This window comes from Lates calcarifer, linkage group LG21 (assembly GCF_001640805.2).
Source record: "Lates calcarifer isolate ASB-BC8 linkage group LG21, TLL_Latcal_v3, whole genome shotgun sequence".
Lineage (NCBI taxonomy): Eukaryota > Metazoa > Chordata > Actinopteri > Centropomidae > Lates > Lates calcarifer.
In genome coordinates this window covers 22288391-22311933 of record NC_066853.1, presented here as the reverse complement: position 1 = coordinate 22311933, position 23543 = coordinate 22288391, and the positions used below count along the sequence as shown (strand labels likewise).

General features: G+C 38.6%; 2 protein-coding genes across 2 annotated transcripts in view; both read left to right on the top strand.

The window, feature by feature from the left end:
* The window catches only part of LOC108872704 (cullin-5), an 18320-nt gene extending 5869 nt beyond the window's left edge, over nucleotides 1-12451 (top strand). Inside the window, exons 6-19 of the mRNA XM_018660536.2 lie at nucleotides 26-171; nucleotides 642-722; nucleotides 1353-1446; nucleotides 2074-2204; nucleotides 2895-3002; nucleotides 3121-3185; nucleotides 3342-3474; nucleotides 3623-3754; nucleotides 4705-4828; nucleotides 5836-6011; nucleotides 7217-7378; nucleotides 7754-7872; nucleotides 8266-8389; nucleotides 9122-12451. Of these exons, the coding sequence (XP_018516052.1) occupies nucleotides 26-171; nucleotides 642-722; nucleotides 1353-1446; nucleotides 2074-2204; nucleotides 2895-3002; nucleotides 3121-3185; nucleotides 3342-3474; nucleotides 3623-3754; nucleotides 4705-4828; nucleotides 5836-6011; nucleotides 7217-7378; nucleotides 7754-7872; nucleotides 8266-8389; nucleotides 9122-9316 (1790 nt within the window). The 3' untranslated portion in view covers nucleotides 9317-12451. The remainder of the gene's footprint in view (nucleotides 1-25; nucleotides 172-641; nucleotides 723-1352; nucleotides 1447-2073; nucleotides 2205-2894; nucleotides 3003-3120; nucleotides 3186-3341; nucleotides 3475-3622; nucleotides 3755-4704; nucleotides 4829-5835; nucleotides 6012-7216; nucleotides 7379-7753; nucleotides 7873-8265; nucleotides 8390-9121) is intronic.
* LOC108872686 (DCN1-like protein 5) lies at nucleotides 10783-23543 on the top strand. Its single transcript, XM_018660501.1, has 11 exons — nucleotides 10783-10788; nucleotides 15870-15967; nucleotides 18743-18800; nucleotides 18969-19011; nucleotides 19113-19212; nucleotides 19736-19898; nucleotides 20429-20520; nucleotides 20811-20919; nucleotides 21637-21741; nucleotides 21837-21939; nucleotides 23079-23543. Exons 1-11 carry the CDS (start codon nucleotides 10783-10785, stop codon nucleotides 23132-23134), a joined length of 933 nt encoding a protein of 310 aa, XP_018516017.1. The 3' UTR covers nucleotides 23135-23543.

The window sequence follows — 23543 nt, the reverse complement described above, 5'->3', positions numbered from 1 at the left end:
GCTCTCTGTTCCTCTCCCCCACTAGTGAACCTGTGTTCTAACCCAGAGGACAAGCTGCAGATCTACAGGGATAACTTTGAAAAAGCCTACCTGGACTCCACAGAGAGGTTTTACAGAACACAGGCACCGTCCTACCTGCAACAGAATGGCGTCCAGAACTACATGAAATATGTATGCCACAGTAATATTATTACAAGTAAATGACTGCTTGGTTATCAGGTCACCACTATGGTTACTTTCAAATGTGGAAAATTATGCCACTAATAAATAGATAGATAGAAAGGAATGCTGTTTAATGTGCCAACAAGTTTGTTTAACCCGTGAAATCACACCTAACTCAATAAGCCAGCAGTAACTTGTAGTATTAACCAACTGATGTAAATGGATGCAACCATGCAAAGTGGCATATTTTGTTCTTGCAGAATACAATGTTGATTTTATCTTTTGTAGTTTCACATGTTTTTCAACACAAAATCAGTTTTCTCTATGACTTGAAGTATTACAAACTGCAAATATGAGTTCCCCCCTAATATGGGATTGAGCTAAATGCGGACAGAGACACCTGTTTAAATTGTTTATTCAGTGTTCATTTAGTGTTTGTATAACCTCTTAGTGTCTGTGTTTTGTGTGTTTCTCTGCAGGCAGATGCAAAGCTGAGAGAAGAGGAGAAGAGAGCACTTAGATATCTAGAGACACGTCGTGAATGTAACTCTGTTCAAGCAGTAAGTGTCTCTGACAGGATCTGAAATATCAGAACTAATAATTTCATTCTTCATGTTTATTTTCAGTTTCTTAAGTTACTTATTTCCCTCATGAATCCTAAATGTATTTTTTCTGCATCTTCAGGTCATCTTGTACATAGAATACATGGGTGTTGAACAGCATTATAGAGCCTGACCCATACTTTAAAAAGTCTGATAATTATATATCTGTTGATATTTTCTCTCTTTTCAACATAAACACACAACATTTTTGATTAGGATCTTCTGTACATGTCAGTGTTGTGGTATTCTTGTTGCACTGCCCACAAGTGGTGATTTATTTCGGTTCTACATCTCTATCACAAACAAAGCAGGGTTTGTCAAAAATCATATGAACTTGCTGCATGTTGTCAGATCTGACTGGGCTTTTCAAGAATGGCTGCTTGCTGCATGTCAGATGTAAATCTGTGTCCAATTATTCAGAAAACCTCTCTTAAAGGGTTGTTTCTTGTAACTGGTGCACCAAGCTGCACTAAACATGCCTTGAAAGAAGATTCTGACCTTTGAGAACATCTCATTAAATGTATGTGATGTCAGTTCATGTCAGAGTTGCTTTCACAGTGAGTCTTTGTTTTCTCTGTATCTTTGCAGCTTATGGAATGTTGTGTGAATGCTCTGGTGACCTCGTTTAAAGAGACCATCTTAGCTGAATGTCCGGGGATGATCAAACGCAATGAGACAGACAGTGAGTACCGCTGCACAGTTGCCACATAAATGGCATGTGACTTTGTTTTTTTTTTTTAAATGTGGAATGAACGTGTTTGTTCTGCAGGACATAAACTGCAATGTCTGCTAGACGTAGTGGCATAAACATTAACTACTCCATCAGCCAGCCAGCCAGACTTTAAAAATAGAAAGTGTTGGGTGCTTTCCTGCCAGGGAGGCCAGTAGAGCTGTTTAATTTGCCAACCACAATCATATTTGATGAGCATTTGTCTGGTGGCTGATGGGATTTTTCCCATGAACACTTCCTGTTTTTGCTTTGTTGACACCAGTTTTATAATGCATGCTATCTATTATCATTGTTATCATTATTAGATTAGTTGTAGTAGTTGCCTCTGTATTATCTGATCCATATTGCTAAGAATTATTGGTAACTGTGATGAACTAAATCTGGTGGAGCCTGCACCCACAGCAGGTTCTATGGAAGTCCACAGAAATTCTGCTTGATGCCCAGGGCAGACTTGATGAATGGTTGATTTGGACAGTGTTCTGCCTGCTGGACTTCACACTTACTTCAATCTAAGCCTTAGATTGAGCCAGTATGCCTCCTGTCCTGTGTGTAAAACTGATTTTCTTCTCCCTGGAACAGAGCTGCACTTGATGTTTTCACTGATGGACAAGGTTCCCAGTGGGATTGAGCCAATGCTGAAAGACCTGGAGGAACATATCATCAGCGCTGGACTAGCAGACATGGTGGCTGCTGCCGAGACCATCACTACTGTATGTGCACAAACGCACACCGTTAGTTAGCACATCTCCTCAGTCTTATGTTCAGTTTATGCATGTAGTCATGATTAAACCCAGAGTTTTAATTTATTCATCCTGCAAACAGAGAGATAGATGGAACCATTCATGGTGCTACAGTGTAAAGAGGTGTAATACCTGTGAATTTGGACATGACTACCTGCCTCATGGATGCCACCACTACAAGTGTCAGTGTCAGTCTTATTTCTGAATAATATAGTTAGACATTACAAACTAGGGCCAGATCATGTCTGTAATTCACTTTGGAGTGCCTGTTGCATTTCACTTACTTTTGGTGGCAGGATGCCAAAAGTAAGAAAAAACACATTATTCCTGAATCACCAAAAGTTAAAATGTGATTACTTCTCAGCAACTTTTTTAAAAAGTAATCCCAGAACTCCATAGTTTACAATCAATTTACCATAATTTAAGTACATGTCATTCAGTAGATGTGTTTACAGCAGGAAAAGATTCAGATCAGTTTAGAGTTATGGGGTAGCAATGTTTTGGCTCATGACCTTCCAACTCATAGAGTGAGGACATTTAGTGAAAAAGATGACCAAAGTTAATATTGGAGGGCAGCTTTCACAACATGTACAATAGTTACAAGTGTGTGTGTGTGTGTGTGTGTGTGCATGCATGTGATGTGTGTACATGTTTTTCCAGGACTCTGAGAAGTACGTGGAGCAGTTGTTGACTTTGTTTAACCGCTTCAGTAAGCTGGTAAAGGAGGCCTTCCAGGATGACCCTCGCTTCCTCACAGCGAGAGATAAGGTCTGTGTTATCTTACTCCCAGAGCTTCACATTAGTTTGGTCCTCTGCTGTGTTTTGCTCTATTATGACAGTGGTGGTAATCACTTTTACAATGTTGTGTGTTTTCCTTCCCTCACAGGCTTACAAAGCTGTTGTCAATGATGCCACAATCTTCAAACTGGAGCTGCCTATGAAACAGAAAGGGTGAGGGTGAACCGCTTGTTTTGTCACTGTAGTTGTGGAATGAGTGTGTTAGTGTTATTGTCTAAAACCAAGATTATAAGATTTTTTTCTGTTTGATTAAAGGTAATAAGGATGTTGTGGACCTGTATGTTAATATGTGTCTCCCCATTCAACCAGTGTGGGTATGAAGACTCAGCCGGAGTCTAAGTGTCCAGAGCTGCTGGCAAACTACTGTGACATGCTGCTGAGGAAAACTCCTCTCAGCAAGAAACTCACCTCAGAGGAAATTGAACTCAAACTCAAAGAAGTGGTGAGTCTTTGTCCTCTTAGCCTGGCTTTTACTAAGCATGGCTAAAATTGGTTTTAGGTGCTCCATTTCCAGACCTCCTCTGTCTCTTTTATCTTCCCTTTTCCCCTATTCTCACATTGATTTCTTCTTTTATGGCCTGTGTTTGCAGCTCTTGGTGTTGAAGTACGTCCAGAATAAAGATGTGTTCATGCGTTACCACAAAGCACACCTTACCAGACGCCTGATTCTGGACATTTCAGCAGACAGTGAGATTGAGGAGAACATGGTGGAGTGGCTGAGAGTGAGTTACATTTTTCCTAAATTCTTCTCAAAGCAGTTGAAAAAGAACTTAAACTAAATGTAATATTGTCCGCTGCTATTTCTACACTGGCCTGGTTTGTTTCTAGCTGTTTCAAGCTGTGAATACCCGTGCTTGCACTCACATCCAACGATAAACACACTGACTCATGCTGTTGTGGTCTCCTGTATGAATTGGGGTTTACTTTCAATACTGTTTATACTTTCAGCCTTATTACATTTTTACTGGTCCATTCTGAGCTGTTGTTATTGTTGCTTCACATTTATTTCCATTGGTGAATCAGCAGGAGATTTTATTGCAAAGCAGTGTCAAGAAATGTGGTGTATTGTCAGCAAGTTAGCAGAACTGTGTTACACACACTTTTCTTTAACAAAAATGTCTACACAACAAAATATAGACATGTATTTGGTGCTACAGAAAAAGAGATTTAAATATTACAGGGATGAAGGTAAAAGGAGAAATAGCCACAGTGAGCTGGTAGATGATGAGCAGGAGACGACATGCTCTTATCTTGCATCTGTAAACCACCACACCTCAAACACATTGTTGAGATAAACAAAGCCCTTTATCAAGCTGTGCTGTGGAAATAACTTATGCTGTGCCTGCATGGCTTAGATGGTCAAGGTTCCTCAATGACCCCTATAGAAAAAACAACATAATATCAGCAATATTATGATTTGAATGAGGAAATATCCAGTCCAAAAATAAGTAAACATGTGCCAGCTTCGGTACCTGACAGTTTTTAATGCTTCTTGTTATGGAAATGTTTTGGTTGGTACTCAAAATGTAGGACCAGTAATCAGCCCTAAGTCAAAGAAAAATGTAAGAAAACAAGTTTGCAGTGAATACATTTCTCCTTTGCTTTGTTGTCCTGTGTGTGTGTCTGTCTGTGTCTGTCTGTGTCTGCGTTGTATGGGTTTGTGTGGTTGTAGGAAGTAGGAATGCCTGCTGATTACGTGAACAAGCTGGCCAGGATGTTTCAGGACATCAAGGTCTCAGAGGACCTCAATCAAGTCTTCAAAGAGATGCACAAACACAACAAACTGGCACTGCCAGGTACCACACACACACACACACACACACACACAACAAACTCTGTTAGAAACAGAATCACTTTACATAAAACAGCGTATACCACAAGAGACACAAGAGTGACACAAATCAGTAGAAAATTGCCACATTGTAGTAATGTGTCCCTTTTAACAGTGTTTCATGCAGCAGACACCATAATCTGTAAAACCACATAAGTTACAGTTACATTAGAGCAACAACATTATTCAGTTGGGGTTTTGATGCATTTTGAAATGTTTACAATTTAGACTGTTGGGAGAAACACTAATGGCAAATGGCGTAGTTGGTTTGACTGAACAGGTCTGTCTTGCTTAGAGCACTTATGAGAACTTTTTCAGATTTAATTTCCTAATTAAAGGTTAATTTTGATGCAACTGTGTAACAAATAGAGACTTGAGACACTAAACCCTAATTTTTCCCCGCTGGTTAGGCCAGTGTCTTGCATGGTAGCTCACTGCCACTGATGTCAAAGTGTGTGTGAAGGGGTGAATGAAAGCCAAATTGTAAAGCACCTTGGATAAAAGTGCTATATATATATATATATATATATATATATATATATATATATATATATATATATATGTGTGTGTGTGTGTGCAGCCCATTTGCTATGGTTTATTTAATGGTAATTTTCATTATTTATTATACATTCTTATTCAGTAAATGTGCACTAGTTTCAGTCAAATCATCATATAATTTGCCATCAGGCCTTTGTGTACCTCCTAACCATAAGTCATGCAAACATATTTTTCTCAAAACACTACACTTATCCTCCCTTCTCGTAATAAATATCAGAGGATTTATTTGACAACACTAAATTTACAATACTACACAAAATATTGTGCCCTTATCAGTTGAAGCGCACACACTGTTGCAGAGATTAAACAAATGAACCTACTATTTGGGTTATTTTGCCACACAAACACATTACTCTCTTGATGGAAAAATACATGCACTTTATCAGAGTTCTTCTCCTCTTTTTTGCCCCACAGCGGACAGCGTGAACATAAAAATCCTCAATGCCGGAGCTTGGTCACGAAGCAGTGAGAAGGTTTTTGTCTCACTGCCCACAGAGCTGGAGGACTTGATCCCTGAGGTGGAAGACTTCTACAAGAGGAATCACAGTGGTCGCAAACTCCACTGGCATCACCTAATGTCTAACGGCATTGTGAGTGAATAAGTAGACAGTAGATTGTGCAGGGTTCCTGCTGCCATACAGAGCCAACAGTCAGAAATACAGTTTTCTACACTCCTTGAAAATGGAAACTGGTTTTGGAAATTATTGGGATAAATGTTCCTCTTGTTCTTGCAGTCTCTCATTCTCTTCTCCTTCAGATTAATCATCCTTGTATTCTTCCTTACTTCTCTTTAATCCACTCTTTCTGCCCTCATTATCGAGTGTCTTCCTCTTCTCATTTCTCTTTAGTTTTCTGCTCTTTTGCTTTTTCTTCTCATCTCTCCTTATAACCTCCTTTTGTGTCTTCCCCTCACCTTTTTTTCTGTATCTATAAACAGAATTGTTTGTGCCTACAATGATGCAGCTTGTTGCCTGCAGCTGTTCATCTAGCAGCTCGCTGTGGCTCTTTGTGCTTTTTTATTCCTCCCTTGCAAAAATTAAAAATGGTCTGTGGACTATCTCCTGTAACTGCTCCACAACGAGAGAAAACCTGAGGCTTGTCAGTTGAGTGCATTTCATGTGATACAGCAGTAGTACAAAATGTCTGGTGTGCAGTAGCATTAACTTAATGCAGCTCTGTGGCTGTAGAAAATGACCCTTAAACTTACAGTAAAGTAATTGGTAACGCTGAAGTATGTAAGCATCATTTGAATGTGCATGTGGTGGTAGTTGAATCCCATGCAAGTATGGTATATAGAGAATTACTGAACTCAAATATTTCAAATGACTATTGCAGGAATAAATTCAGGGCATACATTTTTATCAGAAATAGTTTCCGAATAATGAAAAATCTGATGGGAAATAACTAAGTGCCAAAGGTTTACCATTTAAAAGTCAAATAGAGCCATGTTTGCTTGTTAGCAACCTTCCTCTTCCTTGCGTTGTTGGGAACAATGCCACCAACTGTTGATCAGTGGAATAGCACACAAGGGTGCTCATTCATGCCATGCATGAGATACAGTAAAGCAATCTGATGGAGTATACTGACAACATTACAGTGAAGCTGACCTTAATGAATTGAAGAAAGAGCGGAGAGGTAGTAATTTTAGATACAGGGAATTCTCTCTATTCTCTAGTGTATTCTTTTCAGCAATTGTCAGGCTATGGAACGAAACTGACAGAGCAACACATGTTGCCATCCTGCCAGTGAAGGGACACCCTCTCCTCACCTCTGCTTTCTCCTCCCCTGTTCTCAGATCACCTTTAAAAACGAGGTGGGTCAGTACGACCTGGAGGTGACGACGTTCCAGCTGGCCGTGCTGTTCGCCTGGAACCAGAGACCCAGAGAGAGAATCAGCTTTGAGAACCTCAAACTGGCCACAGAACTACCTGACGCAGAGCTACGCCGCACACTCTGGGTCAGACTGAGGAAACATTTTAAGTGCTTTACTTGAATCCACCAGTTACTTTACAAGTACACAGGCTTTTTAGTTTAGAGTTTAAATACATTAATTTTTCCACTACTGCTACTACAAAAAAGAACAGCAGTGGTATGAGAAAAGTTCACCTCATGAAATATCATTAGTTTGTTCACAATTCTTTCTCTCAGTAACACATCTTTGAAAACAGTGCTAATTAGACAACGCTGAGACAATGTGATTGATGGTTTCTTATCACAGTGCAAGCTTAGCCTTTGTAGGAACAGAACACACACATTGGTAATATTTATGTAAGTATTAAGTACTGATGATGTTTTATAGTTTAAAATGTATTTCCTCTGTTCTCCTCTGCAGTCTCTGGTGGCCTTTCCCAAGCTGAAGAGACAGGTGCTGTCTTACGACCCTCCAGTTAACTCGCCCAAAGACTTCACAGACAGCACACTCTTCTACGTCAATCAGGAGTTCTCCCTCATGTATGTAATTGTGTTTCTAGAAATTAGAAAAAAGTTATGCACTTCCTGTTTTTTTCATAGCAAATTACTTTTTGTTCCTATAAACTTGTGATCTTAAAGAGAGTGGCTTTTTTGAAATACATGGTTTTTTTACATATGTATAAGAGATATTTTTTGCATGTGTATATGCAAATGGTATCATTATTTATTAAATCCCCTGATATTTAAAGCTATTAAGTTTTAAATTGTTGATATGTACTAATTATTTATTTTCTTACTTTCAAATAAATAATCAACCACTTTCTGGTCTGCTCCACACCACAACACTGCTGTTAACTGACACCTCATCAGAAATGGCTGTTAAACCTAAAATACTAAGGATATTGTTTGTCTTGGTGTGTGTTATTTTCTCAGCAAAAACTCCAAAGTCCAGAAGCGGGGAAAGATCAATCTCATCGGTCGGCTGCAGTTGACCACTGAGCGAATGAGAGAGGAGGAGAATGAAGGAATTGTTCAGCTCAGAATACTCAGAACTCAGGTACAATAATCAAAAACACTCATGTCTTTGAAGGTTGGATCTCCACTGTTAACGATTATGTTCTAGTTTGTGTTCTTTTGAGACCAAGGGCCCTATTTCTGTGGTGACCACAGTGCTCCCACAGTTTGTGTTATTTACGTTGAAATTCTCGTCTGTGTGGTATTTTGCCAAGTTGGTGATTTTGTCAGCATTAGCAAACTAAACACCTCAGGCAAATGCACATCAGTAATGTAATAATACTTAAAATCTACATAAATAGTTTCTATTAACCTGGTTTTCAGTTTAATAGCAGTTTGACATAGAGATGCGGCACGTTTACACGCTGTAGTGAAGCTAAAACTATCAACAAAATCATTTGAATACATTTCATTACAACAAACTCAAAACTTTTAATGGCAATCGTGTCCATTTTGAGTATTTCCTGTTGAGTTTCTTCTGAACCTCTGAATGGAGAGGTTTTCATTATCATGCATTAGCTATGTTGAGCACATTTCAAGTCTTTGTGAGTTAATAGTGTGCTGAAATGAACTAAAACCAACAGCACCATTTGCATTAATTGTAAAATGGCTGTAATGTGACTTGTAAGCACACAAGATTTACTGGACTGATGGAATGGTCCTTTTAAGTTTATTAAATCCCTGCAGCCATCTGAAGGCAGCAGCTTTTCTTACTTTTACAATAAAGCTTGTAGAGCTTGTAAAGATGTATAATTTGCTCTTTTTTCCCATTAAGGAGGCCATCATCCAAATCATGAAGATGAGGAAGAGGATCAGCAATGCCCAGCTGCAGACAGAGCTGGTGGAGATCCTGAAGAACATGTTTCTGCCACAGAAGAAGATGATCAAGGAGCAGATTGAGTGGCTCATTGAACACAAGTACATAAAGAGGGACGAGTCAGACATCAACACTTTCATCTACATGGCCTAGGCAGTGATTGAGGATGTGCTTTCCTGCTCGGTTTTTTACTCCTGGCCTGCGACCGGCGCTTTAAAAACCTGCAAAAAGAGAGGGGCAAGGATGTGTTTGAAGAAAAGGAGAAGGATGATGATAAGTAAGGAATGTGTTGAAGGACAAGAAAGAGCCTTTTCACCAACAGTGTGGATATTTCTTTGTGTTTGTGAGACGCCAGTGTGTTATCGGAGTGTCATTTCGAGGCATAGCGTTGAGTCATCAGGCTGTCTTGGTCTATGCTGCCCTCCAGTGTCAGATCAGAGGAGAGGAACAACAGTGTGCGCCATCTGCTGGCAGCTCAGAAAAAAAAAAAAATAGTGACAAAATTTAATTAAATTCTTCCTGCCTTACTTTCATCAGCAACAGACTGCAGAAGAAAATGAGGAGAAATGAGGAGAGAAAGGAGGACAAATGTAACAAGCTGATATCAATCCTTTGCTTTCACTTGATGCCACAGCTGCTATCTTAGCAGCAGCCATTTTGCCCCCCACCCCACCCCTTCTACATTGGTCTCATTTTTGAACAGGGAATGCAAAAAGCTGCGAGTGAAAGCTGCCATTGAGGAGGAGAGGACACAGATAGAGAGACTAGTTCAAACTACCGAGGAGTATTTTGCCAAATTGTGCGTGTGTGTGTGTGTGTGTGTGTATGTATGTTTGGAGTTTGGGTGCATGGTGTGTATCTGGTCTTTTAAATGTGTGTATGTGTGTGCACTTTCAACAGCATGCTGCTCTATGATGTGTGTTTTTTTTTTGTTTGTTTTTTTTTGTTCAGTGGAGGATCTGTCACACTTTGTCAGAAAATTCTGGGAAATTAATACCAGCCACCGTTTAAATACAGTTTTCTTTTTACCCCATGTTTCAGGTCAAATTTTCCGCAGGTAAACAAGTATTGTCTGGACACCCCTGTCTGTGTGGGACAATTATCACACTATTTATTTAGTGTGTAAAAACCTGTGAGATTAAATACCAGCTGAAAGAATCAAGGAGGAACACACACAATTGTGACCAGGTGCTTGTTTTTTGTTTATTTCATAAAAGTGTGGCAGTAAAATAGAAACTCAAATACATAGACACACCAGGTTGAAGCTTCATTTCTGAAATTTTACCTCATTAATCCACTAAGAGTGTCATTCTTTGCACAGTGCAGTCCCAGGAAAATACTTTTAAATATAAACCAAATTAAAGAGAACCATACATTCTCAGAGTGAATATGTTTAAGCAAAGCAGCCATCTGATGCAGGATGTTTTGTAACATATCAGCCATGGTTTTAGTTAGGTCTACAATCTGTATTCTCCACAAAGGTCATTCATGATCACATAATCTCAGAATGTGTGCACAAAATGATAGGTTCAGACTTCTTGAAACTAATATAGATTTTATTCACAATGGCCATATTTGTATGTATGGTTGTTGTCGTCAAGTCCAGTCCACCATAAAAAATGGAGGTAAAAATCAACAGAACTGATTCCAGTTAAGACTGAATTGATGCTTCAGACTTCTGACTGGGTCAGTTCATTCTGGTGTTTCTCAAACCTATTGTTTCTTAAATAGTTTTTGCTGGCACAAGTGAGGGACAGGAGTTTAAATATATTTTGTGACCTGTTTGCAAGTCTAGGCTATTTTGCTACAACAGTTGCTGCTACCATGGTTACACACTGTCTTTTGAAAGCTAGTATTTGACATAGAATTATATTATATAATATTTACATATGTAAATGAGGTATGTGGTACTTTTCTACCTTTTTATAGTTTGCCTCTTATTCAGCCGTTCTCGCACACACACATACACACACTCTGATGGTGGTGGAGCTGCCATGCCAGGCACTGTCCTGGAGCCACTTTGAGCATCAGTGTTTTGCTCAAAGTCGCTGTGACATATGGACAAGAGGATTAACCCTGCAGACCCGCTCTACCTCCTGAGCCACAGCCGCCCAGGGTTTTGTTAGCTCTTGTCTAAAATAGTAACCTCATTGAATTTTTAAACATTTATACGTTTCTGGACGATATACTGTGGTTTGTCCACCAGAGAGCAAGTTAATTGTCCATTCAATACATATCTTCAAATTACTTTAAAACAATATTGTGAATCAGCTCAGTCAGCCAGTTGATGTGGTACGTCAGTGGAGGTCAATATGGAGAGGAGGATGGATTAGGGGAAGAAAATATAAAATCAAGATTAGAGAAGTCTGAACCTGTCTTTTACTCTTTACTCTTAATTTAAAAAATAATAATCCTTCACAGGTCTGAAAAGTTTAGCGTGGCATGGAAAACTTGATCCACACTTCACATGTGACAAATCACCGTCTTGATAGTTTTCTTCCAGGTACACAAAACCATATCATTTGTTTAATCCTACTGAAGATTAACAGCCTTTATAGTCCGGTTCAGTTGGCACAGAATAACTTCCAGCATTAAAATGTTTTTTTTGTTTGTTTGTTTGTTTGTTTTCAGAGGCAGTCATACAAAGCTGACAAATGTTTTTTGTGTATCCTCCAAGAATTGCTCTTAAAAACTTATTTGAAAGTGTTAAAGTAACTGAAATAGACACACCAACATTGGAATAGTGTTGAATCTTCACACTTATGTCACGTTATTTTTGCTGCTTAGACATTTAATATATTTTAGGTCGTAAAGAATAATAACCACTGCAACTTCTGGACATGTTCTGCACTGTCAGTAAATACCAGGTCAAACTGTAGTATAGTGAATTAGAGAGAGGACAAAAAGCTGATGAGTGAGCACTGAGATCACAGAGGGGAGCGCTTTACTCCACAGGCATTCTTGAAGAGTGCACGTCAAAAACACTGCATTTCAAAAATGAGGATGCATTCACTTAAAATCATAGGCTCTGTCACCCTTAGTCCTGAAAATGCTATGGTTTAACTTAGTGACATTATTTTATGAGTGTATGTTGTTGTTCTTTGATTTCCTGTTTAACTAAAACTTCAAATTCTTTGAGCAGTGAGGAGGAAGAAAGACAGTGAATGTGTGAGGTCAATTTTTTTATATTTATTCTATATTTATGAAGAATGTTACTCTCTTTGTCAGTCAAAATGCTTCTGTTTTCGTTTTGAGAGATGTTTTCTTAGTGTACATTCATAGCGCAGACACAGTGTTTATTTACTTCAAATCTCTGCTTCAGCTTTACTTTAAATCACAGAAAAGAAACTTGAGCCGAATCTAATTCACTTTTCACTTTAATGATTTGATTCATACCTGCCTGTTTGTCAAAATGCTGAAATAGCTTTTCACTTTCTGTGACTACAAGACCAGGATGTTGGTAATAATCAGATTTACATTTTACACACTTATTTGCAAAAAAAAAAAGGAAAAAAGAAAAAAAGAGACAGACAAAGAGTTGTCTTATTATCAACTTTTTTTCTGAATGCAATGAAGCTTTTCTTTGTTGTACCTGAGATGAAACAAACTCCCCTGTCAATCGCATTATGCAGTTATATTCTCTATGCACAGAAAAAAGAACTCTCTCGAGTACACTGGAGGACAGTGAACGGAATCCCAGTAAATTAGAACATGAATGTTAATGCTTCATTCTTTCTGTGATCAGCTATTTATTTAACGGCTTTAACACAGACAGCTCCACACACTCTTTAGTGTTCATCATCAAATTAAAACAAGTGCTGAAAATAATTTGCATATATTCTATTTCATCCACGTGTGTTTTATTGTAGCCGCTGAGGATGTCGTTCCTCTGGTTTCTGTACAGCTTGAAGTGGAAAATCCACCTCAGTGGTGACTGAACCTGCTGCTGGGGATGTTATTTGTATTCTTGGGTGATTTTTTTTTTGTTGTTTCTGTTTCACTCCTCTGTCAGAGAGTGAGGAGTTTAACAATCATTCAGGAGATGTCCTGTCAAATGGCACAGAGACTAATTCCTACAGAACATGGACTGGAATACAAAGCAACAATAAAACACACAAGAGCTGGGTGCATGGCCACAGAGTCTACTCTGTGTGGTTGGACAACAAACTAGCTTTATTTATACATCTACATATGATTGAAAACAGCAAAAATAAAGCATAAGGCACTCTGGGAAATGTAGATCACTAAATTAGACCTGGCAGGGTGAGGTAAACTACAAACACCAGGGAAGTGATAAAATAGCACAAAAATATTGTTTGTTTAATGATTTAACCACTAAAACATTTCCCTCTGCTGTCTTTTTTATGTCTCTTGTGATTCAATGTAAACCTCTTGCTTGGGACAGATGTCATTTCCAGATGCTTTTAGGTTTTGTTTCGTCCATTTTGACACTCGAAAGGCACAGTGTCAACAAAGCTGTAACAATCACAGAAACTTGTGATTTGATTGTGTGTGAAATCATTTCAAAACCTGTGGTTGTGTATTATTCTTTGTGAATTTATGAAAAACCTCAGCATGAAAAATTCAACATTGTAAATCTGTAGAGGTTACTGAGGTTACACAAAGTCTGAGGTTAAACAGAAACACCTGAGTACTAATTCAAAGCAGAAAGCTCTCAACGTTACTCAGTAAGTTAGAAATACACACACGTTTTTTAGCTTTGAGTTATTTCATATAAGCTTACAGTACAGTGAATGTGTGTATATGTCTATGCATGTATTACAACAGTGGCAATTTCTTTCTTTAAGTTATTTTTTGGTTTTTCTGTCTTTATTTGCCTTTACACACCCTAACCATTTGGCTATCTGGTCACCCCAACTGATACCACATGCTGATATTAGCATTTACCTCAAAGCATCACTGTGCCTGAGTGCAGCCTCACTGAGCTGTTAGCATGGTTGTAGACGTGTTAAGCAAATTTGCGATCTTTAGTTTTTCACGCAGAGGTTTTTCACAGCTTCACACAGAGTGATAGACAGCCACAAGCACTGAGGTTATTTCTGAACATCGTTTCACAAACTCTGACTCTAATTCAAATGTACTTGATCCCATAGTTCCTTGGAAACAAACACCTCTCAATATAATGCAGTCCAGGTCATCACTATGACCTCTATGCTATGATATAGTTGAATTTACACCTCACTGACAAGAACCATAATAGGCATCATAAAAGTAAACTTTAAGCCACAACAGTTGCATTGGACTGCATTAGACTGTACTGGTGTACCTAATAAAATGGTCACTGAGTGTATATGACTGAGTTCTGGGTTTACTAATCTAATATGTAACTATTTTTATGTTTTATAGTCTGGTTATCATCTTGATTGATGCTCATATCCAAAGCTAAATAGACTTTTGTGCAACAGCACAATAAGCTTCAGTGTCTTCTTAAGCAAAACGGCAATCAGTCAAAATGAAACACTTTACACACTGAGCAGAAAATACTGTATCCTATTACTTTTTCTACCTTGGCATTTACAGCATACAGACGTGTCACTTCCTTCCATTGTAACCTTTTTTAGATACAGGCACTGGTCTTACTTTGCTGTTCTTTCTAGTAAACATTCTGTATTTTAAACCATGTTAAACAATAGTTGAATGTGTTAGATTTAGTCCAGTCAATAATCAGTATTAGCTGGTGAAACTCAATCTTTATCATTATTAATCATCATTATTTAATCTTGGTCAGAGACATCAAGTTAACTTCAGTTGAGGTTAAAGGAGTTCAAAGTGGATTTTAACCTGTGGAGTGGGCTATGGTTGCTTTGGTTTCCTCATGTGAAGCCCTGTACTCACCAATCAGCCCGGTTCGCACAGTGGAGGCAGATTTACCTGTAGCCTTGCGTGATGACAAAACTTGAACTCAACACAATCAGTCACAGCCTAAACCAGCTGAATGTTTTCCACTACTTCAAGTTCAGACCTTGTGTTGTTGGATTTGGGGGAGAGAGTTGAGCTATTTCGTGTGCTGCATTGTTTTGCTTGTTTCAAATATTTTTTAAAGTTGAATAATTTATTTCCTGGCAAAATAAAGACAATTGCAAAGATTTTTTTTTTCTTTCGTTCCTTCATTTCTGGATATACAGGGTCTATACAACACGAGGGAAAAAAAAAAACTCCGTAATGAAGGTTTCATTGTTCAGTTTGTGTTTGTTTTAGAGGTGTTGACTCAACTGTATGATCATTTTGGAGGCTGCAGTTTACTTGTCCTTATAATGATGATTATCTATTAACCATTCAGAAATCTAACAATTACTGCTCAGAAAGCCTTTATAGTGAGTGGTGAGGTCCCTGAAGTAGACTTAACAAATACAGGCAGGAGACAGGAAGTAAACCTGGTGTCACCATGATAGGTTTGATGTGTTTAGCCACACACGGTCTGTGGTTTGAATCCACTAACAACATGTGAGAGCCCAAAACACTGAATTGTTCCTTTAAAAAAACGTTTCACTTTTGTTGGTCCGATGGGGGGGGTATTTTTATCCGTTTTCTTTAGGTGATTCCCTGTTGGTTAAAACACTTAATAAATTTATAATTTATTTTAAATGAAAAATGCTGTTTTCTATATTTACCTGTGTAAAAAGGTGTGCCTGCAAATATTTCCGCCTGTTTGTTTCGTGGTACCCCCCATAAAGCGTTGGTATAGTCCACTCCCCCGGAAACGCCGGCAACTACCGAAATCCCGGTACAGGAGAAGCAGGTGGAGCTGATTTGTCAGACGGAGAGTGAGAAAACTGTGATAAAGTAAGTGTTTGGAAGAATTTAAAGGATCATTTTAGTGTCAGTTATTATAGCAAACCGCTCCCCTATCTTATACTGAGTGTGGTTTTGGTTCAGGTGGATGTGATGAGCTTGTGTTGACAGCTTAGCTAACGTTAGCAGTGTAGCCCTGACACCCGCGGAGCTAACAAACAAAAGAAGAGTCCCCGCAGCGAAGACTTGTGTTAGACTAACTAATCCTTGTTTTATCTTCTAATGAAAGTTCCCCTAATGAGTAATCGACCACTACATGCGAAATCTAGCCATGAATTGTAACATTAGTCATCATCGCCTCGTTAGCCGTGTTCAGCTAGCATCAACGGTACAGTCTCCGTTTATCTACCTAATAGTTGAAACGATTATCAGACCCTTCAGAGGGTTAACTGTTATCATTAACTACATTGCTGTTCTATGAGTTTTGTATTCAGTATATAGATGAGAAGATTAGTGGCCGTAATAATTTCAACCTTTTTGATTTCACTGTATCCACTTGGTCTTTCAACAGATCATACTAACAGACATTTAAAACCTGCAGTTAACGTCATAAACATAGTAGTTGGGTTTAGCTTAATTAAAATTGTTTATGGACGGATCATGGGAAAATGGTCCACTTGGCACAGGCAGATAAAGGACCACCCGTCCCACAGAGGACCCCCAGATTCAAAGAGACACAAAGTGAGAACTAACACCTCGTTTGCATGTCTTTAAGTGGTGGAAGAAGCACTCACATGGTTTAAAAGTATTAATACCACATGTAGACATACTCTCTTACGACTAACAGTTCAAAATAAATCGTATCAAATCATATAAGAACCAAAAATAAAAAAATACTCAATATGTTTAATGTTCCATTTCAGTATAATGTCTATTTTATTACTGGATTACAGTTATTGATGCATTAAGATGGAGCTTATTTGGATAACTTGATGAACTAACTATGAACTGAATTTCCTTCCTGAGACCAATAAGTCTCATCTGAACCTATAATAGATTAAATTATAATTTATTGGTTGATTATATTCATTATTATTAGAAACTGCAAATTAGCTAAAGTTATCAAATAAATGTTGTGGAGTAGAAATATACTGTAAGACAAATATAATATTAATGCTCAATTAAGGTACAAATAAATGGTGAATGGACTGCATTTGTACAGCACACAAGTGTTTTACGATGTATGTCTGATTCACCCACTCTCATACACACACACACTCTCTCTCTCTCTCTCTCAAACACATTCACACACAGCATCAGTAGCAGCTCAGGGTTTAGTGTCTTCCTTGCTTTGACACACTCTCTGAGAATCAAACCAAATCTATTGATTATTAGACCACCTACCCCCTGAACCTCTCAGCCCCATAAAGTGACAGTGACAAATACCTCAAAATTGTACAGTGCTTCAGTAAATGTACTCGTATTTCCACCAGGTCTCTTTGTAGTGGTTTTCCTTTTCAGAATCTTTTGCTGTGCAAGAAATCTTATCAGTCACTTCATACAGAGGCTCTGGCACAAGGCCCTCACCTTTAGGCCTTGGCCTTTAAAGCCTGTTTGGTAATTTATTATGATCCTGTTTTTCTCTAAGTAGTGCTAATGTCCTGTGTGATGCTACAGTCTGCCTGTCAGTCATTTTGTGGGGCGTTTACATGAACCACCTTCAAGTCGACACAGGAGAAAAAGAGAGGCAATGACGCAGTTCTGTGTTGCTCATTAGAGTTATGAGTCAAGCTGCACAGACCACAGGCTGTGTTTAAAAGCAGAGCCTCTTGTTTTGTTTTTTGAAAACAGTGACATTCAACATATTTTCTTCAGCATTACTCAAATGATAAAAACGCTGACATTTTGGAAATTATGAGTCATGCTGTTATCAGCTACTGGCACATTGTCCTTTTTAAAGGATTTGATCAAATCTGTAATTGAAAGTGCATTACACAGCATAGTTATAGACTTAATATTAATTTAATTAGCATAGTTATTAATTATTCACTTTTAATGTCTGCTTGGGATATTGAAAGATCTTAACTCTGTGTTTTGATTATTTTATTAAAAGCTGTTCCTCACGCAGCACTTAGGGATGCCTCTTCAGGTCCAGATCCACTTTCAGTTTGTTTGTCATGGTTTTGAGTCAAGGTCAATTTCCCTTCAGCTCTGCTCAGCTGAAGGGAAATTTTAATGCTGACAGTGATATTTCAGGCGATAGTGTGCTCACTTTTGGTAACAGTCTGGGGAAGGCCCTTTCCTGTTTATGGCAGTGCTCCTGTATACAAAGCCATAAAGAAATGGAAGAAATTGACTGGTCTTCACAAACATCAACAGGTCTGTCAGCATCAGTAGCTGACCTCACTAATGTTGTTTCCAGACAAACAGGTCAAACATTCAATTTCCATGTAATTTGGCAGCTTACATACATTTTGCTCATATTCTAAAGATTTGGATCCTGGCTTAATTTATGTCAAAACAATAGAAAAAGCTTTACATCGCACCTTTCTTCTAATAAACCTTGACCTTTTTGTTCTGACAGTAAAATGGCCTTTCACCGTGCTTGTTAGCATTTTGAGCTAATTCACAATGTTGAGATTTTGTTCAATGAGTTGCTGTTAGCTCAGTCATCTGACCAAAGTTTCCTCTAGGTTTTAATAGTAATGGGATATCAAAGTATGTAATGTCTAGCTTGCATGTTTGTGGATGTTATGACTCGTCTTTGGCTTGACATTTGGAGCACTAATGATATCTTGCTTGTGTTGATATTTTGTCTACTCATAGGGACAACCTGTGCCACTTGGCAGACATCAGTACAGTATCAGAAACGCTGGATAAGCTAGTAAGTTGTAGTTTTATTCTTTTAAACATAGTAGACAAAACAAATATAGTCCAACAATTATACAGGGATAATAGTAATGAAATTAGTTTTTTTTTTTTTTTTTTTTTTTTTAATTTTATCACAGTTTTGTGCAGTGACCTTTTTATCTCATCTTTTTTTTTATTCTAGAGTCTACTAGATTTGAATGGACAAGGCAGCAGGAAGTACACAGGTATGGATCCTTATGCAGATGATTAATAAGTGACTTGTGGATGTGTTATCTCACTTCCCCTTAACAACATGTGATTAAAAAAAATCTCTTCCTATATGTAGCCCAGCTAGTGAAGCCCATCAAAGGTTCAGTGATGCCTGTGAAGAAGAAGCGAAAGCTCCCTGATTCAGATGATCATGAGCGCAAATGTAAAATTACAAGGTAAATAGACAGTCGTTCACTCACATTGTAACTTTGAACGTTGGTCCTCTATGGTTGTCTATCTTCAGTGCATGACATTTCCCCCACTTTCAGCTGTTTTTGTATTTTGCATCTCCGTTAGAAGATGCAAAATACATGCTAGTGAGTTAGAGGCACTTTGCCGTAGAGGACAGCCATTGGCTGAACCTGTAGGCGTCTGAAAAAGGACTGGCAGGGTCGTCTTTCACCTGGCAGCGGGGACACAGAGCCCCTCGCCTTCTCCTTTTCCTCTACACCATGCACTACATCCTTAAAATGGCCATAAAAATAAATCATCCGCTCTAGTTTCAACTAGACCTGAACATTATATAACACCTGAAGCAAAACGAATGGAACTAATGAAAGAAGAAGTAACATTCTTTCGCTAACAACTGAAATTTGTTCCATGTAGATATTTATATTGACTGTATGCGTGTGACATAAGTTTGTGACTGTGAATTTTAGTGACTGAGTCTGTTTTAAAGCTGTTGACCCTTTGTTGCAGTTTCACCCGACCTCAGATCCGTGGTGCAAGGCCGATCAGCGAGAAGCCATTTTCCAGTAAGAAGTGCCTGGCCTGGTTCCATGAGTACGCTGGCCCCGACAAGGTGGTCGGTCCAGAGGCCATGGAGAAGTTCTGTGAAGACATTGGTGTGGAACCAGAGAATGTGAGTCTCTGCAGCTCTTAGATTCATACCTGTATTTGTCCAGGGTCACACGGTCACACTGAGGAGTCACACTGAAAGTTAATGTAGGACTAAAAACACCAATACCTCACAGTAGGACGTGAGATAGAATCGGGTCTGTAAGTATTTGGACAGCACTAGTTTTCTTAATTTTGTTTTCATACACCACCACAGTGGATGTGAAATGAAGACATGAAAGTGTTGATTTTGCATTTGATAGCAGCTTTATATGCAGAGTAAAACTGAATCCTAACAGCCATTTCCTTTTTACAGTACCTGAATGTGTTCATTTGTTGCCATGTTCATATTTTGGAACTTTGTGTTTTGTGCTCTACTCCCCTTCTTTCCCACTGCCTTGGAAATATTGCAGATTTTTTACAATCAAGAGAAACTGTTTATATAGCGAGTACACAGTGTGATGATAGAGGGAATGAAGACCTTGCACATGTGCACCAATGTTGATTTAAACGTTGGCGAGGATTAAACTCACTGCCTCTTTTTTTCTCCAACAGATTATCATGTTAGTTTTAGCCTGGCATCTTGAGGCAGCAAATATGGGGTTCTTCACAAAAGAGGAGTGGCTCCAAGGAATGACGTTATTACAGTAAGAAAAGCGCAATTGCTCAGTTGAGACAAATGAGACTTTCTCTTGTTCCCATCTCCCACATTTAGTTTATATCTCAGTACAGCACTGAGACGGGTGTAAACTGAAACTGGTCCTCACAAAAACAGAAGTAAATACACACACACACACACTGAACACAGCTGAAATCTATTTTCTCCTCTTCTTCTCACTTCACTTCACTTCTGTAGTTGTCAGTCGACCTGTAAGAAAAACTGTTTGAACTGTGTGTGTATGTTGTCTTTTACACATGGTCTTTCACCTACTCACAGGTGTGACTGCACAGAGAGGTTACAGAGCAAACTGGATTACCTGCGCAGTGAGCTCAACGACTCTGTAGTCTTCAAAAACATCTACAGATATGCCTTTGACTTCGCCAGAGTGAGTTCTCGAGCTCTCTTCTTTTTTGTTTGTTTATTTAAACAGTACATATTTTATGCATCAACACTCTTAAATAGTGAGTGTAGGGAGTCTAACAATTTTTTATTCTTATTGAAATTATGTAATGACAGTTAATTAATTAATTCGATAGCTTCGTTGTACTGAGTGCTGTTTAATTTGTTTAATTTGCTTGCAAAGTAACGTAGACTGCCGTCAGGTTTGAGGTTCCATACAGCAGACTGTGTCTCTTATAGTACAAGCACAATGTTTTAGTCAGGACTGATGGTGGGTAAATGTCTTTGATCTTCTTCACCGTCACCAGATCTCTTAGATTCTGAATCTTTTCTGTTGTTCCCATGAGACTTTTTTCTTCTGCTGAATTTTACTTCTCAGTCTCTCACCGATAATAGATTTAAAAACATCATTGTCCTCTGCTCCTGTGCATACTCATCATCTGTTGATACAGCTTTGACACAGTGGGTCTCCCTGTCAGTGCAAATACAACAGAATTTTTGTCATGTGTGAGATGATTGAGATTGATTACAAGACAATGAATGTGCACCCTTGTTTTCCAAAAATCAGATAAAATATTACTTGAGAGCTCTGTGGAAATGTGACTACTTGCATGAGTCACAGGAACCAAATACAGACTGAAATTCCACAGTTTGTCAACTTGATCTCACTGTTTTTGTCTTTGTGTCTTTGTCTCGTCATCAGGATAAAGACCAGAGGAGTTTGGACATGGACACAGCTAAATCAATGCTGGCTTTACTGCTGGGGAGAACATGGCCCCTCTTCCCAGTCTTCCACCAGTTCCTGGAGGTAAATCCCTGTGCTCTTGTTTGTTTGGATAGGTTCTGTCCCCCCTCTCAGTGTTACCTCCTCACTGCCTCCCTCCTTGTTCATCTGTCCTACAGCAGTCTAAGTACAAGGGCATGAATAAGGACCAGTGGTATAACGTTCTGGAGTTCAGCAGGACCATCAACACAGACCTCAGTAACTATGATGAAGATGGAGCTTGTGAGTATACAACCAACTCACCAACCATGTGGATTTTAGTCACAACAGAAAATGGCACCGCAAAATGAATACACACTTGCTGATAAACAGGTGGAGCTTAAAGCTTGGGACTAAAGCAGGATTTATACCTCTGTGTTTATGACGGATAGATGCCTCTCAGAAATATAGGTACAAGTCATGTCTATGGAGATACTGCAGTAACCGATTGGTTAGTGTGGCCTCAGTGTGTTTTCTCCAAGTTCCAGTATCAGTATGATTATAGATGTAGAGGACAATATTAAGACAATTGGAAAAGGGCTCAGTTTTAGTGCTGCAACCTATCATTGGTCAACAGAAAATGAATGCAACTATTTTAATCAGTTAATGTTTTTTGATGCTCCTCTTTGTAATACATCTTTGTAAATTGAATATCATGGGAAATTGTAACAGCATTTTGTCTGTTTATTTTCACTGTAATTTCTGACACTTTATAGACAAAACAGTTTTTTCAGTAACACATGCAGCAAAGCCATCTCTCCCACAAATCTTCTGTGCACCACAATCACAGCTCTGTTACTAAATGAAACAGGCTAATACATCAGCTATAGAGAATAGCCCCAAACCTACTCAAGGTAACTAAATACATCAGGTATAAATCCAGCTTTAGTAACCCCTTGTGGATTGTTGATGACTGTTGGCTGCCATTTGTTGTGGCTGTTTTCACGTGTGGATACAGAGAGGAAATCTCTGTTGGTGTTGCCTCTCATTCAGCAGAGCAGGGGTTACATGACACTGGATGATGCAACACAGCTAATATGATAGCTTCTTCTGCTTAGACTGTGGTTCTCTGCATTCCCTCAAAGGTCAACACTGCCACGACAGTTAGCAATTGGTTAGGCAAAATTGACTTTACCTCTACTTTAAAATCAGTAGTTATGGCAAAAATATCAAAACATTTACTGGTGTAATTTTCCCAAAATGTTTCAGTTTTCCTAAATGAATTCTGTTGATGTGGAAACACTCACTCACTCACTTTTATATTTACAAATCATGTCAGAATAAATGAGCTCAGTAATTGTGAATAACTGACCAAGTGTTACTTAAACGTTTTCTTCTGTTTCTTTTGAATTCTTAATGTTGCTCTGTTGTTTTGTCTGCAGGGCCAGTGCTGCTAGACGAGTTTGTGGAATGGCAGAAAGCTTGGTCAGCATCATAGCGGACAATGTCTTAACCCCAAAAAGGAGAAAGAGGGAGAGAAAACAAGAACCACAAACACACAAACAGGAAAAACAGCGGTTTCAGATCTCACCCACACACACACACAGACATGGACAACAGAATCATCCCTGTGGACTCGGGGTACACTCACATCCCATCAGAGATTGTCTCTGTGCACCGTCAGCCAACTGTTGTCAAGAGGCCTTTCTCTCACTGAGTAGACTTTTTATATTGTTAATTTGGAGAAAAGAAACATGGGGAAGTTCTTAAAGTGAGAAAACAAACAGACAAAAAAAAAGAACTGAGAGAAGAGCAGTGGAATTTATGTTTTCTTGATAATTATTTTTCCCATGTTGTGTCTTGTTTATAGATGTTTTCAAAGTAATAAAAAGGAAATGGAAATGTGA

Excerpts from the sequence above, each read along its gene's own strand:
- LOC108872686 (XM_018660501.1), top strand. Across the intron at positions 18,801-18,968 it reads CAGAAACGCTGGATAAGCTA|AGTCTACTAGATTTGAATGG; the intron begins GTAAGTTGTAGT and ends TTTTTATTCTAG. Across the intron at positions 20,521-20,810 it reads CAAGGAATGACGTTATTACA|GTGTGACTGCACAGAGAGGT; the intron begins GTAAGAAAAGCG and ends ACCTACTCACAG.